The sequence below is a fragment of the Nanorana parkeri genome, unplaced genomic scaffold (assembly GCF_000935625.1).
Source record: "Nanorana parkeri isolate BGI_ZX_2015 unplaced genomic scaffold, ASM93562v1 scaffold778, whole genome shotgun sequence".
NCBI lineage: Eukaryota > Metazoa > Chordata > Amphibia > Anura > Dicroglossidae > Nanorana > Nanorana parkeri.
Genome location: NW_017307046.1, coordinates 526,627 through 541,377, shown reverse-complemented (window position 1 = coordinate 541,377; position 14,751 = coordinate 526,627). Strand labels below are relative to the sequence as shown.

General features: G+C 47.1%; 1 protein-coding gene across 1 annotated transcript in view; it reads left to right on the top strand.

Moving 5' to 3' along the window:
• Positions 1 to 14,751, top strand: part of GPR107 (G protein-coupled receptor 107) — a 79,315-nt gene that overhangs the window by 427 nt on the left and 64,137 nt on the right. Inside the window, exons 2-4 of the mRNA XM_018564747.1 lie at positions 6,806 to 6,928; positions 8,119 to 8,169; positions 12,730 to 12,809. Coding sequence (XP_018420249.1) covers positions 6,806 to 6,928; positions 8,119 to 8,169; positions 12,730 to 12,809 — 254 coding nt within the window. The remainder of the gene's footprint in view (positions 1 to 6,805; positions 6,929 to 8,118; positions 8,170 to 12,729; positions 12,810 to 14,751) is intronic.

The following is a 14,751-nucleotide window of genomic DNA, read 5'->3' as shown; positions in this document are numbered from 1 at the left end:
CTGGAGGGGGGGACACTGATCGTGACAGAGGGAAACACTGGAGGGGGGGACACTGATCGTGACAGAGGGAAACACTGGAGGGGGGGACACTGATCGTGACAGAGGGAAACACTGGAGGGGGGGACACTGATCGTGACAGAGGGAAACACTGGAGGGGGGGACACTGATCGTGACAGAGGGAAACACTGGAGGGGGGGACACTGATCGTGACAGAGGGAAACACTGGAGGGGGGGACACTGATCGTGACAGAGGGAAACACTGGAGGGGGGGACACTGATCGTGACAGAGGGAAACACTGGAGGGGGGGACACTGATCGTGACAGAGGGAAACACTGGAGGGGGGGACACTGATCGTGACAGAGGGAAACACTGGAGGGGGGGACACTGATCGTGACAGAGGGAAACACTGGAGGGGGGGACACTGATCGTGACAGAGGGAAACACTGGAGGGGGGGACACTGATCGTGACAGAGGGAAACACTGGAGGGGGGGACACTGATCGTGACAGAGGGAAACACTGGAGGGGGGGACACTGATCGTGACAGAGGGAAACACTGGAGGGGGGGACACTGATCGTGACAGAGGGAAACACTGGAGGGGGGGACACTGATCGTGACAGAGGGAAACACTGGAGGGGGGGACACTGATCGTGACAGAGGGAAACACTGGAGGGGGGGACACTGATCGTGACAGAGGGAAACACTGGAGGGGGGGACACTGATCGTGACAGAGGGAAACACTGGAGGGGGGGACACTGATCGTGACAGAGGGAAACACTGGAGGGGGGGACACTGATCGTGACAGAGGGAAACACTGGAGGGGGGGACACTGATCGTGACAGAGGGAAACACTGGAGGGGGGGACACTGATCGTGACAGAGGGAAACACTGGAGGGGGGGACACTGATCGTGACAGAGGGAAACACTGGAGGGGGGGACACTGATCGTGACAGAGGGAAACACTGGAGGGGGGGACACTGATCGTGACAGAGGGAAACACTGGAGGGGGGGACACTGATCGTGACAGAGGGAAACACTGGAGGGGGGGACACTGATCGTGACAGAGGGAAACACTGGAGGGGGGGACACTGATCGTGACAGAGGGAAACACTGGAGGGGGGGACACTGATCGTGACAGAGGGAAACACTGGAGGGGGGGACACTGATCGTGACAGAGGGAAACACTGGAGGGGGGGACACTGATCGTGACAGAGGGAAACACTGGAGGGGGGGACACTGATCGTGACAGAGGGAAACACTGGAGGGGGGGACACTGATCGTGACAGAGGGAAACACTGGAGGGGGGGACACTGATCGTGACAGAGGGAAACACTGGAGGGGGGGACACTGATCGTGACAGAGGGAAACACTGGAGGGGGGGACACTGATCGTGACAGAGGGAAACACTGGAGGGGGGGACACTGATCGTGACAGAGGGAAACACTGGAGGGGGGGACACTGATCGTGACAGAGGGAAACACTGGAGAGGGGGGACACTGATGGTCTCAGAGGGAAGCGCTAGAGAGGGGGGAGGGGGGACACTGTCGGTGACAGAGGGGACAACTGGAGGGTGGGCACTGTCGGTGCCAGAGGGAAACGCCGGAGGAGGGGGGCACTGTCGGTGCCAGAGGGAAACGCCGGAGGAGGGCGACACTGGTGCCAGAGGGGGACACTGATGAAGTCAGAGGGAAGCACTGGGGGGCAGCGGTGGCGGCACTGTCGGTGACGAAGGGGGTGGGACACTGTTGGTGACAGGGGACAACTGGAGAGGGAGCACTGATGGTGACATGGAAGCGCTAGAGAGTGGGGGCGGGACACTGTCGGTGACAGAGGGGACGACTGGAGAGGGAGCACTGATAGTGACAGAGGGGAGCACTGGAGGGAGGAGACTAATAGGTAGAGAGGGGATCACTCCACACTCCTGCTGACCTTCCTCCCCACCCCGAAAACTGCTGACTTTCCTCCCCTTTCACTAGATCCTCACTGTGTGGTCCTGCCCGACGCCACACTGCCTTTGCAAGAAAACCGCCCTAGCCAGTACCTTTTTCTCCTGCACACATGTGTACCATGGCCCTGTGGATTCCTTTGGGCGAGCCATTCTCTTCTGGTAGGGTGGAGGCTGCCATGGGTGTGGCTCATCCATAGGAATGAACAAGGCCATGGTGTGTGTGCGGAGCTGGAATAGGACTCGGCTGGAATGTTTTCCTTGCACAGACTGTGCTACACCGACCACATGACCGAACAATGTAACATTTTCCACCTCCTCAATACACAGCCTTAGTGACCAGCAGGAAGACTAAGGGCAGAAGTTGGTGGAGCCAATCTTGACTTTAACAAGACAACTGAGATTTGCATATAACTGCACCTGCATGTATCATGGCATCTCCCAATTGTTTTGATATGTAGCTGTCACTGACCGTAACCTCTATTCTGCATTGTATCATCATATGCTGCGTTAGCGCTGCCCATGTTTGTGACTGATTACCTGTCATGCCCATGTACTGAGAACCCGGTAAAGGTCTATGAGGTTACTTTAAGCCCCATCTTCACATTTGTGTAACCCACACATGGCATATGTTTGTTGTGTGTCGCACATAGGGCAGCCTATTCATTTAAATGGGGCAAACGCGGCAAAGAAGGCATTTTTTGTGCGGTCGTCATACCTCTTTGCATGGGAAATACGCGGGTCTTGCTTGCTGCCTTTGGGGGGCCATAAACAATATATGGCAAACGTGTTTGGGGTGCCATAACCTAGTAATGGCAACACAAGCGTGTTTGTGTGCGTACTGTGAACTTGTGTCCAAGCAAGCACTTTTGTGTATGTTTGGCGCGCGTCCATGATACGTCCTGGTGAGTACAGGGACTTAAGCCAGGTACGCATTCGATGGAATTTTGCCCAATTCAGCAGGAAATTCGGCCCTATCTCCTCAGCACAAATTTACTTTTGTCGAAGGGTCATGCTGGTAAATTGTTGGCTGAATGTCAGCCAATCAGCTGCAAGCACTGTTCGAGTACCCTGACAGCAGCCAGTGTCACTGTCAGAATACATTGTACACAGCGGGGGATTCATTCATCCATGCTGTTAGTTTGGATGGAGGATCGTTAAAAATATATGTCCGCTATACCCAGTGGCCAAGCCGAAGCTCATTGCACAGACACGTTCCACCGTTGTCACCTTCAGGAAGCAATGACATGCAGCCTCTACTGGGCCATAGAACATGTAGACAGGAAGTTGCTGAAGGAGATCATAAGCATGAAGGTGAAAAAAACCAACCCAAAACAATGTAAAAACAAGTAAAGATTGGAATTCTTTTCTGATCCACAGTCACTTATTTAGACTAAAACCGCCTGTAGCTGTGCAGTGTTTGTTATGAAAACAGTAACTTCTAGTATAATAAATGTCATTTTTTATGTTTAATGTTTAACACTGCTGCTTATTTGTTTTTTTATTTTGAAAATGTACGTTTTCCAGATTTCTTTTCTTTGTTGTGGGGCTGCAATATATCCCCTGACCAGACCAGAACACTGGCATTGATGTGCCATGCGTTCCCGTGCGGCTGGAGGGCATGGCTGCAGTGCCATTTACTTCAATGCACCGCCAAGCCCCCTCCCGCCCCACACCAAAATGAGCCGGCCGCAATGCGATCCAGTGCGTTCAGGCCAGAATCGCAGTGACTGGTATGAATTAGCCTTGCCTTCAGTCTTCTATGGGCACAGCTCCTAGTATGATAGAAAGGCAGCTAACATTGTCAGAAGAGGTCAGCAGTGGGGGTAGGACCCTCTGAGGATCCCAACCCAAAAGTGGGTTGCGACCTCATGTTCAGTGGGTCGCCGTATGCCTTCCACTTTTCTAGGTGAGAGGCTTCTCAGTCTCCCCCTAGTGCAGCCAATGACCAAGGACGAATGTGGGTACTGAGGGTACACAGGTTGAGAACCACTGCTATTGAGCCTTGATTCTCAATTGGTGGGTCGTGACCCAAAAGTGGGTCGCGCCGCCGTTTTCAGTGGAGCAAAACAAATGGCAAACACACTCATCAATTCATAACCAGCTTTTAAGCAAGGTGCACATGGAAGGGCTTTATACAGTAAAACAGCAAAAAGTTTCCCAGCACACTCACCAGCCAGCATGCAAAAAAAAACAACTGTCTAACGGCTAATGTTAAAAACAGAGGTTTTAGATACACGTCTTCTGCAGAATATGTGAAAGCCGCACAGCCGTGTCAAGGCTCCTCTGTGTAGTGTGGTCCTAACTTTAACCTATGGGAGTCTCCATCATGGAGCACATGTAGCAAAAGATAAAATTGGGTGCAGGTTCACCAGGAGGCAGCCCAATCCCACGTGTTCAGTGGGTCCCCGTGTGCCTTCCACTTTTCCAGGTGAGAGGGTCCTCCGTCTCCCCCTAGCGCAGCACTGTCAGTTCTCGCGCCAAGCAGCCATTCAAAATATGCTGCCCGGTGCTGAGTGTCAGCTTGAGGTAGGGTGTGCTTCATCCGTTAGTTCATTGCTTACAGCTCCCTCACGTGTCCTGTAGAGGTGCATGGACCGGAGTGATGTCACATTCTGGCTCTTGGCACCTCTACAGGTTATGCAAGGGAGCTGTACAAACAATGCACATATAGATGGAGCTCCATCACAGTACAGCAGCCCACACTGGACCCCAGGCTGAGGATCTACTCCAGTTCTCGTAAGATAGGGAGACTGGTGGATCTTTTTTGGAGTGTGTATGTGTGAGAATGTGTCTGTGGTTGTGTGTTTTTGAGGGCCCATCCACACTAGTACAGTGCGTTAATCTCAGTCTCGTGCGATTAACGCACTGTACCACACAATCGCACCTACCACGAGTTCTGGTGTGAGAATTGCATTGCCATTCATTTGAATTGCAACCCAAACACACCTCCCACCCACAGTTCTATTGCCTGCTTCGGAACTCGCAGTACCACAATGCCGTGCGTTCCATTGCAGTGCAACATGGGTCCCGACTTAATGACCGAGGACAAATGTGGATCCTGATGTTACACAGGTTGAGAACCACTGCTATAGAGGATTACAGATCAGCAGGTAGATAGAGGGTCCTACAAAGGCTTTATGGCCACTTTAACGGAAGTGAATTTTTACTTTCATGTTGTGGTTTCATCTTTCTCAAGTTGATGACTCATTTGTTATCATAGTGGAATGAAAATCTTTATCACTTAAAGCAAATATTGAAATCTTCAGCTGTTCAAATGTGTAAACTTAAAGCGGATGTTCACAAGCAACTGCTTTGTTGCATTGCATCCCTTCCCCCTCTGCAAACATGTAAAGTCTGTTCTTTTTTTCTATCCACCCTATCCCATGCCTCCATTCTTGCCTAGGCAGGAATGACGTGTTCTTTGCTCCAGCAGCCTCCTGGGCTATCTACGTCCGATATCCCAGAAGGCATCATCATCCATACTGCGGCTGGATGAGGGCGGGCCCAGTGACCTGTCATCATGGGGCCAGCTGTTAGAACCTGGAAGACACAGCCAGCTCCTGAAGACATTAATAAAAGGATATTGGGGCCACAAGACCGATGATGGCGGGCTTTGGGTTTTTTATTTGAGCATAACACACCAAAAAATGGAAGGGGGCTAGAAGCAAAAGTAACCCTGAGGGTAGGCATGAGGTTCTTCTTTAAAGTATATGCAAACACGAACAATTAACTTCTATTTGCTCCTTTTGGCCTAGGGAATTTATTGGTCTATGTCCTTGAAAGCATTTTGTTATAACTATTGTATCAGTGCAAAAAATACCTGTTGATGCTGTCGGAAATCCAGTGCTATCCTATGTTTCTGTAGTGTTATCATCCCTGGTCAGTTCACCTCTGTAAACTGTCTTGGGGTTTAGTATAGGAGGAAATAGGGATGTCCCTATACCACTTTTGCAAGACCAAGTGCAAGTACTTTCCCTCGGGTACTTGCCAATACCAATGAACGATACTTTTTCTTAAAGGGGCATGTGACATATTTTATATAACAATACAGACTAATGATTTTAGGGCAGTTTCTCACCAAAGCTGAATACAGATCTCGCCAGAGCCGCGTCCCGATGCGTCACCAGGCTGCGTCTTGATGTGTCCCCAGGGCTGCCAATGAGTCTCTCCAGGGGTGCATACAGATGTCACCAGGGCTGCCTATTGGATCTCTCCAGCGCTGCATACACGTCAGCAGGGCTGCCGATGGGTCTCTCCACGGCTCTGTGGACAGGTGCTTGGCTGGATCGTAGTGAGCCGTACAGAGCGTGTGCCCACTCGGAGGCTGTATTTGCAGTGTGGGGCTGCCTCGAGCTCTGCCTTAGCCGGGAAGGCCGAGGTGGAGATGTGGGACCTGGCAGGCAGTGTCAAAGACAGCTACTGCCAGGTCCCCGGAAGGCTGCCTCAGGCCCCCGCAAGCCCGGGACCTCAGCAACCGACGTGATTTAAAATATTTAAAGGGCCGGTATCGGCCTTTAGTATCGGGGCATTTTCAGGAGTACGAGTACTCCTGAAAATGCCCTGTATCAGTACATGATACTAGTATCGGTCTAACTCATTTCACATCCAAGGGTGACAACATTGCTCCGCCATTGATACAGTATGGTGAGTGAGTGTTGCCTTCCTACGACAATAAGTATGTTACAGGAAGGATCACCAGGTAGAAATAAGGCAAAAAAGTTCCTAAACCAAGAAAAAAAGATTAATCTACCACATTTAAGGATTGGCAAGCTGCAGTACAGTACAATTTTATTGTGGGGTTTAGATGCACTTATGTATATGCATATGTATTCATAGTGTTCCTTTCCTTCCTTAAAGGATGATCTGCGGCAGAAGGTGCATCTCAACACATTTGGCTTTTTCACTAATGGATCCATGAATGTGAGCATCGCCAGCTTATCTGTGGGTACCGAGGACCTGACCAGCGTGGGCAACTTACTGGTAAGTGGTGTGCCTTGCTGTCTTTTACTGCAGCAGAGGGACTCGTAGTTCTCAGTAAAGTACAAATGCGATAACGTCACCACACTTCTAATCCATTGATACTTCCTCTGGCCTCTGTTACTAAAAGTCCGTACCATCGGTTTGGACAAGGGCTGGAGCAAGAGTCTGCAAGAGCCTGAGCATTGCACCAGCGTTCCACTAATCACAGTTGCAATGTGTTGCAGTTCAAAATATCAGTGAATGTAAATGTTTTCATTGGTTTGCTGTTTTGTCCTAAATTTCTCCTTGATCACCTGGCAGCAGCCCTAAAATCATAATTCAGTGTTTTTTGAAGGTTACACAAAAAGGCATGCCTGGCAGCCCTTTCAAATATTGCTCTTCTGTGCTGGCAAATCATGAGCCAGCCATAGAGCATTCACATATGCAGGGATGTCAGGGATGTTTTCTTTGCGGGACCCTTGATTATTGGAGTACAGCTATCATAGGACACCAAGCATCAGGAAAAAAGTTAAAGATCATAATTGCAAACTTATTGGGTTTGCTTGGATTTTAATAAAGAACTAATGGATTTTGTATAATTCTTTGCTTTTGGTTCCATTTATTCTTCAACCAAGGGCATTTAAAAGAGAACTATAGCCAAACTTTTTTTGTCTTTTGTTCGCTTTTTGGGTCATGGGAAGACATTTATTGATCCCCTCCTGTGACCCAAAGTCAGCTAGAGCCAGCTGCAATTGGGAAAGATCCCAACAATATTGTTGGGAACCACCCCGCTGCTGATTGACAGCTGGCTCTGCTTTTCTAGAGCCAGAGCATGCGGTGCCCGCCCCTCCCCTGTCTGTCCCTCCCAATGAGCGCTGGAGGAACTGAGAGGGGAGGGGGGAATCCCTGCAGGGAGCGGTGACTGACAGCCACTACTCTCTGCAGGGAGAAGACAGAGCGATCAGTGGTTCATGATCGCTCAGTTCTCGAGCTATAGAGCCCTAGGGTTTACAGCTGCAGTGTCACACAGGCTAAAAAATTTTGGGATGAGCATACGTATTTTACTTTCCCAATACTTCCCCTTTAATCACTATATAGGTAGTAATATCTGTTCATCTTGTATGAAAATCTTTTATTTGAACTTTACTGTATACCTTTTATGTAGATACAGTATTTTATAAAGTGTGCATTTTATTTTTTTTTTCTTTCAGTTTGGGTTTAGCTTGGACAGGACTAAGAATGATGGCTTCTCAACTTACCTGGTAAGTTTGTGTGATTTTTGTTTCTGTAGACTTGATCCGATCAAATACAGACTTCACATCAACAGGGCACGAGTCAGTGTTACCAAGTCACATTACAGGCATTCCTCACTTAACGACCGAGTTCCGTTCCTATGACCAGGTCGTTAAACGGATTGGTCGTTAAGTGAGGAACTCTATACAGTACTGTACTGCATTAGTACAGTACTGTATAGCGTTGCCGATGTACAATACCGAACAGTGTACTGTACATCGGGCAATGAAAACACTTACCGGGACCCGCAATGAAGATCGGAGGACACCATTTCCGCCGGCGACACGGCGCACTGACGTTGACGCGCAAGATCGGAGGTAGATCGGCGGTCCGTCGTAAGTGCGAGTGGTCGCAAAACAGGTAAGTCGGTAAGCGAGGAACATCTGTATATTGGAGTTAAAATAAAGGCTTCTTTCTTGCTGTAAACAAAAAAAATTGCTCTTTGGTTGGCTCGTAGTGGACCTTTACCCCTTTTCACTAACAATCACATCAGTATAAAGCTTTGCACGCTGATGTGAAATCATATTACATTCATTTGGTAAACAAACATATGTTGCTTTTACCTCCAATCACCGTTTTTCCACTTCCTGGTCCTGTTAAGCACTGGTGATGTATTCTTGGCCTAAGAGATGCATCCTGGGAAGGCTACATCACCATTGCCTTCATGTAAATTCTCCTCTGTAAACTACAGGATCTCTGGGAAGGGCACTTTTTCCCCTGAGATGATATGTACTGTCACATGTGCCAGAGTTCCAGGAAGTAAAGGGAGGTGGCCACTGTGAGAAGAATGGGGAGGAAAAGAAAAATAAGGAATGTAAAGAATAAAAAGGCTGCAATTATCTAGAAGTATCTGTTTGTAGATTGTCATTACTAAACATTTCTAAAGATGCCTTTGTTGCCATTTTAAAGGTAAATGTTGACGTTTCTCTTTAATTTGGCCACACACACTACGGATTTCTGCTACTCAGTCCCACGTGCTGAACAAGAGAAATGCCTCAATTCCCCCTAAACTGTGTGGATGGAGGAATCTCCCCGGCCAGCTATTGAATTCAGCAGCCACTTATTAGTACTTGGCGTCTATTGTTTTCCCTCAGCAGTGAGATAAGAGGGGCAAAAGGGCTGCCCCATGTACTGTAGGTAATTGCAAACTATACAACTGTGCATAGATGGTAGGGGGCTGAAACCAGGCCAGGTTCAATTAATTACACTGCTTGTAAATAATGACATTGAATCATGTATCAATAAATACAGAGCTGCATTCATTGTGTCTTTTATAACGGTCTGGAGTTCAGCATTAAAGGAGAACTATGAGGCGAGTGAAAATCACTCAGCCTCATAGTTTTAGCCGACCTGTGACAATGAAACTGTCACACGTCGGCTCAATAGATTGGGAAGTGAGCGAACACATACCGTCGCTCGCTCACTTCTCGATCCTGTCTCTGCAGAGAGCCGTTACTGTCAGTCACGGCTCCCTGCATGGATTCCTCCCTCCCCTGTCCGATCCTCCAGTGCTGACTGTCAGAACGGACAGGGGAGGGGGGCGGGCACAGCTGGCTCTGCCTCTAGATAGGCAGAGCCAGCTGTCACTCACGCAGCTGGGTGGATCTCGACAGTAATGTCGGGATCAGTCCCGGCTGCGGCGTCTCCATATACAGCTCGCGGTATACTGAGCTTTGGGTGACGGGAGGACGCTAGTTTGTGTCCTCCCGTTACCTTTAGGAGAACTATTGGGAAAAGCCCTGACCCCATAGTTCTCCTTTTAAATACACTGAGACATTCTATGCACGGAGCTTGGGAAAAATCATTCTCTTCCATTCTGAAATTCAGCTTTAAGTTTGTAAAACTTTAAATTGACTTTCTGCAGCATAACAAATTGACACAAATGTAATGTACATAATGCTAAATTATAACATATGTAAAGATAAGATTTGGAAAAAAAAATGAAGTACATCTCTGCAATACATGTACATTTCCTCATGTTTTATCCCTTTAAAGACCCTGCAGGAACAAAAAATACCTGTCGATATACCAGAAATGCACTCCCTTTTATAAGCTCTGTTCCGGGCTGACAACTCACAGCTTTATGGTTTAAATGGTGTCAGCCCTGTCCAGTGTCTTCTGCTAAACTACCTAAAGCGCTCCCACTCTCAGATCTCTACAACTAGGAGGGCTAAACAGACTCTTTAGGATAACACAGGAAGTGTGCAGAGGACACAGGGCAGCTCTGAATTCTTGCCAATATACCAGATGTTTTTTGCACCTCTAAAACCGATATATCAAAATACTTTACAATAACATATTTTTAAGGGACTATAAGGGTGCAAATAAGTGAAGAGTATTGTAGGGTTTATATACTCTTAATGATTTATCATAGAGTGGATTGTCTCAAATGATTATTTATTTTTAAAAAATGACTAGTTAACCCAAAAAGTAAATACAGATTTCTTCTAATTTGATTGTCTTTTTCCCCATTTTCATGATTGCGATAATTGATTGAAGCGATCATTTATTGGCAGTCTATTTCTGAAGTTGTACATTGCGGTTGTTTATATTCACATTTATGGCCAATTCACACCTGCCACTGTGCTAAACGCACAGCAGCTTGTTTGTATTGCCCGACACAGTGCCCATGCACTGATCTCAGCACTCTGAAGGGAATTTATCAAAACTGGAGCAGACAAAATCTGGAGCAGCTGTGCATGACAACCAATCAGCCTCTTTCTTTCATTTTTAAATCTTTCTTTCATGTTTAAATCTTACCTGACCAGACTGAAGAGAGTAGCGGGTTGGTTGCCATGTACAGTTGCTCCAGATTTTGTGTGCTCCAGTTTTGATAAATTCCCATTGTGTTTTTGTTTAGTTTTTTGGTAAAACTTTATTGAAATGTCACAAGTGACATTTCGTTCAGTTCTACGGGCACATCGGGGTGCGAGGCGGCTGTACTGTGTATGGCATGCTGTACTTTTTTTCAGTGCACACCACCACTAACGTTCACATTACAATGCAGTGCTGTGAACCAATCCGATCTGTGACAAGGCAAGTTGCTTTGTCTTGCATTGGGGCAGCACTTCAAACTAGGGATGCACAGCTACCAGTTTTTCAGTATCAAGTACCGATATTTATCTTTCGGTACTCACCGATACCAGTACTTCCATTGGCATGGAGCTTACTTCCCGACCAATAATGATACGCCGCCCGCCTTCTTGATTGCCTGGGAAGCCGGCTCAATGCTGTTTGGCTGGTTCCATGCTGATTGTCAGTCAAACAGCATGGAGCGGGCTTCCCGGCCAATCAGGAAGCCGGGTGGTGAGTTATTACCCACCGCCTGGCTTCCTGATTGGCCAGGAAGCCGGCTCAATGTTCCCTCACGACACAGCTGGTCAATGGAAATCTCCCTCTGACCAGAAGTTTCGTTATCTGGGGTAAGTATCGGAGCATTTTGGCGAGTACTCGCCCAAAGACTCTGTATCGGTATTGGTGCATCCCTACTTGAAACAACAGCCAGCGCAGCCCCAACACATGTTGAATGATTTGGCCCTTAAACTGAGTTTTCAGGGTGATGTATTTGCATTACAAGCCATTTTGCACTAGCGGGTTCTTTTTAAAAAAATGTGAACTTATTAATTTCAGTGTGCACCCAGCCTTGATTTTCTCTAGCTACTGAAATATTAAAATGTTGCTTCCCTGCAACCATGGAAACCATAATCAGTAATGTAGTCGGGGTTTCCTAGATTCAACCTCAACCCCATGCTCCTGTAATTGCCTCACTGCATTCAGATGTCTGAGCAACAATTGAGGTCTAGTTGCAGGCATTCTAGGAGTGCTTTACCTCTCAGGAGTGCGCTGTTTATTCTACAGGACCGTGATCATGTGACCATATAGTCAGTCAGATCCCCCTTACCACCGACTTGGTAAGTGTTCAGTAAGTACACAGTTTGCCTCTACCATTGAAACGTATAGTGTTAAACTGTAGAGGGGTTCACTATAGAGGTCTGAACATACTGATCCTTAAACTATAAGAATCCTATAACAAATATACCGTACTTTTCGCTCCATCAGACGCACCTGACCATAAGACGCATGTATTGTTTAGAGGCAGTCAAACCACTTTATTTACCGCCTCCACAATGCGCTGCCCGTGTTGCCTGTGCCTAACTTCTGCATACTGAGACTCCTCCCTTTGCCTGTCATGTGGCATGACACAGGAAGTTGAGAAGCCGGTCAGACACAGAACTTAGACAGCGGCAGCACGGGCATTGGCATTATGGAAGAGGTAAAAAACGGCGTCAGCCCCGCCGCCTCAGCTTTCACACTCGCACACACAATCACCCCGCGGGAGCTGCTGTGCGCGTGCGATGTGTGTGTGACAGCTGAGGCGGCTGGCGCAGGAGATTGTCGAGACCTGGGGGGGGGGAATATTCGCTGCATAAGACGCACAGACATTTTTGCCCACCTTTATTCTGTTTTAGGATTACATTTGCGTTGCATATTTCACTTTATCCTTTTTTTTTCTTTTTAATGTGTTGGAGGACCAAGATTTGCATAACTGTATACTACAAAGTCGTCCAGCAGGGGTCGCTCTACTCAAGCTGAATTTCTCAGCCAAAACGTGAGTGCTTGCTCTTTTTTTATTTTATTCAAATTTAAGGGTGTATGTTGTCAAAAACTATAAAAATCTGTTTCTATGTTTAATTTCCATATGTTCCATCTCATTCCTAATAACCATACAGATCTAGAAAATTGTTTAAACTTTATTTATTGAAGATGTCCATAGAATGTACTTCCTCATGCAGTGTCACAATTTCACTCCTGTGAATATGTACTTATGTCACAACTCAACCCTACTCTACCCTACCTACCTGCTGTCTGAACTACATCTCAATGTTTGGACTTCCTGTAATGTAACATCATCATTGCTTGCTGGAAGCAATGCATGGTGGGATATGTTGTCTTGAGTAATCAAGATTGCATCACATCAAGCAGCAGGGAACGTGATGCAAAGCACACTGGGAGTCCTGAAAGATGATGAAAGTGATGGGCAGACATAAGGCAGCATTCACTACATAAAAGGGATTTTTTAAGATAGCTTTGATTTGCATTATCAGAAACAACTCTAGTATGTATTCCTATTACAATGCTGATGTTATGACAGGATAGTACAGTTGTGCTCAAAAGTTTGCATACCCTTGGAGAATTGGTAATAAATGAAAACATGAGTGAGCAGGCAAAACACATTTCTTTTATTTCGTATGGGATTTATATTCACCTGTAGCTCATAACAGAATGGCAAAATCATAAAACAAAACATGGCAACAAATAAATGAAATGTCCCCTGTTCAAAAGTCTGCTTACCCTTAGGTCTTATTACTGTATATTGCCCCCTTTTGCATCAATGACAGCGTGCAGTCTTTTGTAATAGTTGTCTTTTGTAATAGTTGTCTATGACGCCCAGAATTCTTGCAGGTGGTATAGCTGCCCATTCGTCTTGTCAAAATGCCTCTAGATCATGCAAAGTCTTTGAGTCGAGATCTCCCCAGAGTGGCTCGGTAATATTAAGGTCAGGAGACTGTGATGGTCACTCCAGAATCTTCACCTTTTTCTGCTGCAACCACTGGAGGGTCAACTGGGCCCTGTGCTTAGGGTCATTGTCATGCTGGAAAGTCCAAGAGCGTACCATGAGCAGCTTTCTGCCTGTATTTTCTGATAACATGCTGCATTAATCTTTGCCATCAATTTTCACAAGATTCCCCATGCCTTTTAGAGCTCACCCCCCCCCCCAAAAAAAACCATCAGTGAGCCACCACCATGCTTCACAGTGGCGATGGTATTCTTGTCCCTATAGGCCTTGTTGACCCCTCTTCAAACATAGCGCTTATGGTTGTGACTATAAAGCTCGATTTTTGGTCTCTTCATTCCAAATTACGGTGTGCCAGAAGCTGTGAGGCATGTCAAGGGGTTTTCGGGCATATTGTAACCGGGCTTTTTTGTGGCATTGGCGCAGTAAAGGCTTCTTTCTGGCAACTCGACCTTGTTGCTCATTTTTGTTTAAGTATCGTTGTATTGTGCTCCTTGAAACAACCACACCGTCTTTTTCCAGAGCAGCCTGTATTTCTCCTGAGGTTACCTGTGGGTTTTTTTTTTTCTTTGTATCCCGAACAATTGTTCTGGCAGGTGGGGCTGCAATCTTTCTTGGTTTACCTGACCTTGGCTTGGAATCAAGAGTTCCCGACATTTTTCCCTTCTTAACATGTGATTGTGTCCCCCCTTCCGCCGGTGCCACCGTCAGTTTCCCAGGCTCTGCTGTCCCCCGCGCGAACCCTGGACCGGCAAGGTGGGTCTCCACTGTTGGATTGGAGGGAGATCGGCAGGCTTCCAGCCGCTGATCTCTCCTCCGATCACTGGACAGCCTCCTGTGACAGCGTGTCAGAGAGAAAAGCAAGGTACACACACTCAGTGATCAGTGATCACTGAGTGTGTGTACATAATTGAGAATATGGTATGTTAACTATATCCTCAATTATGAATGAATGGGAGTGATCTACATCACCCCC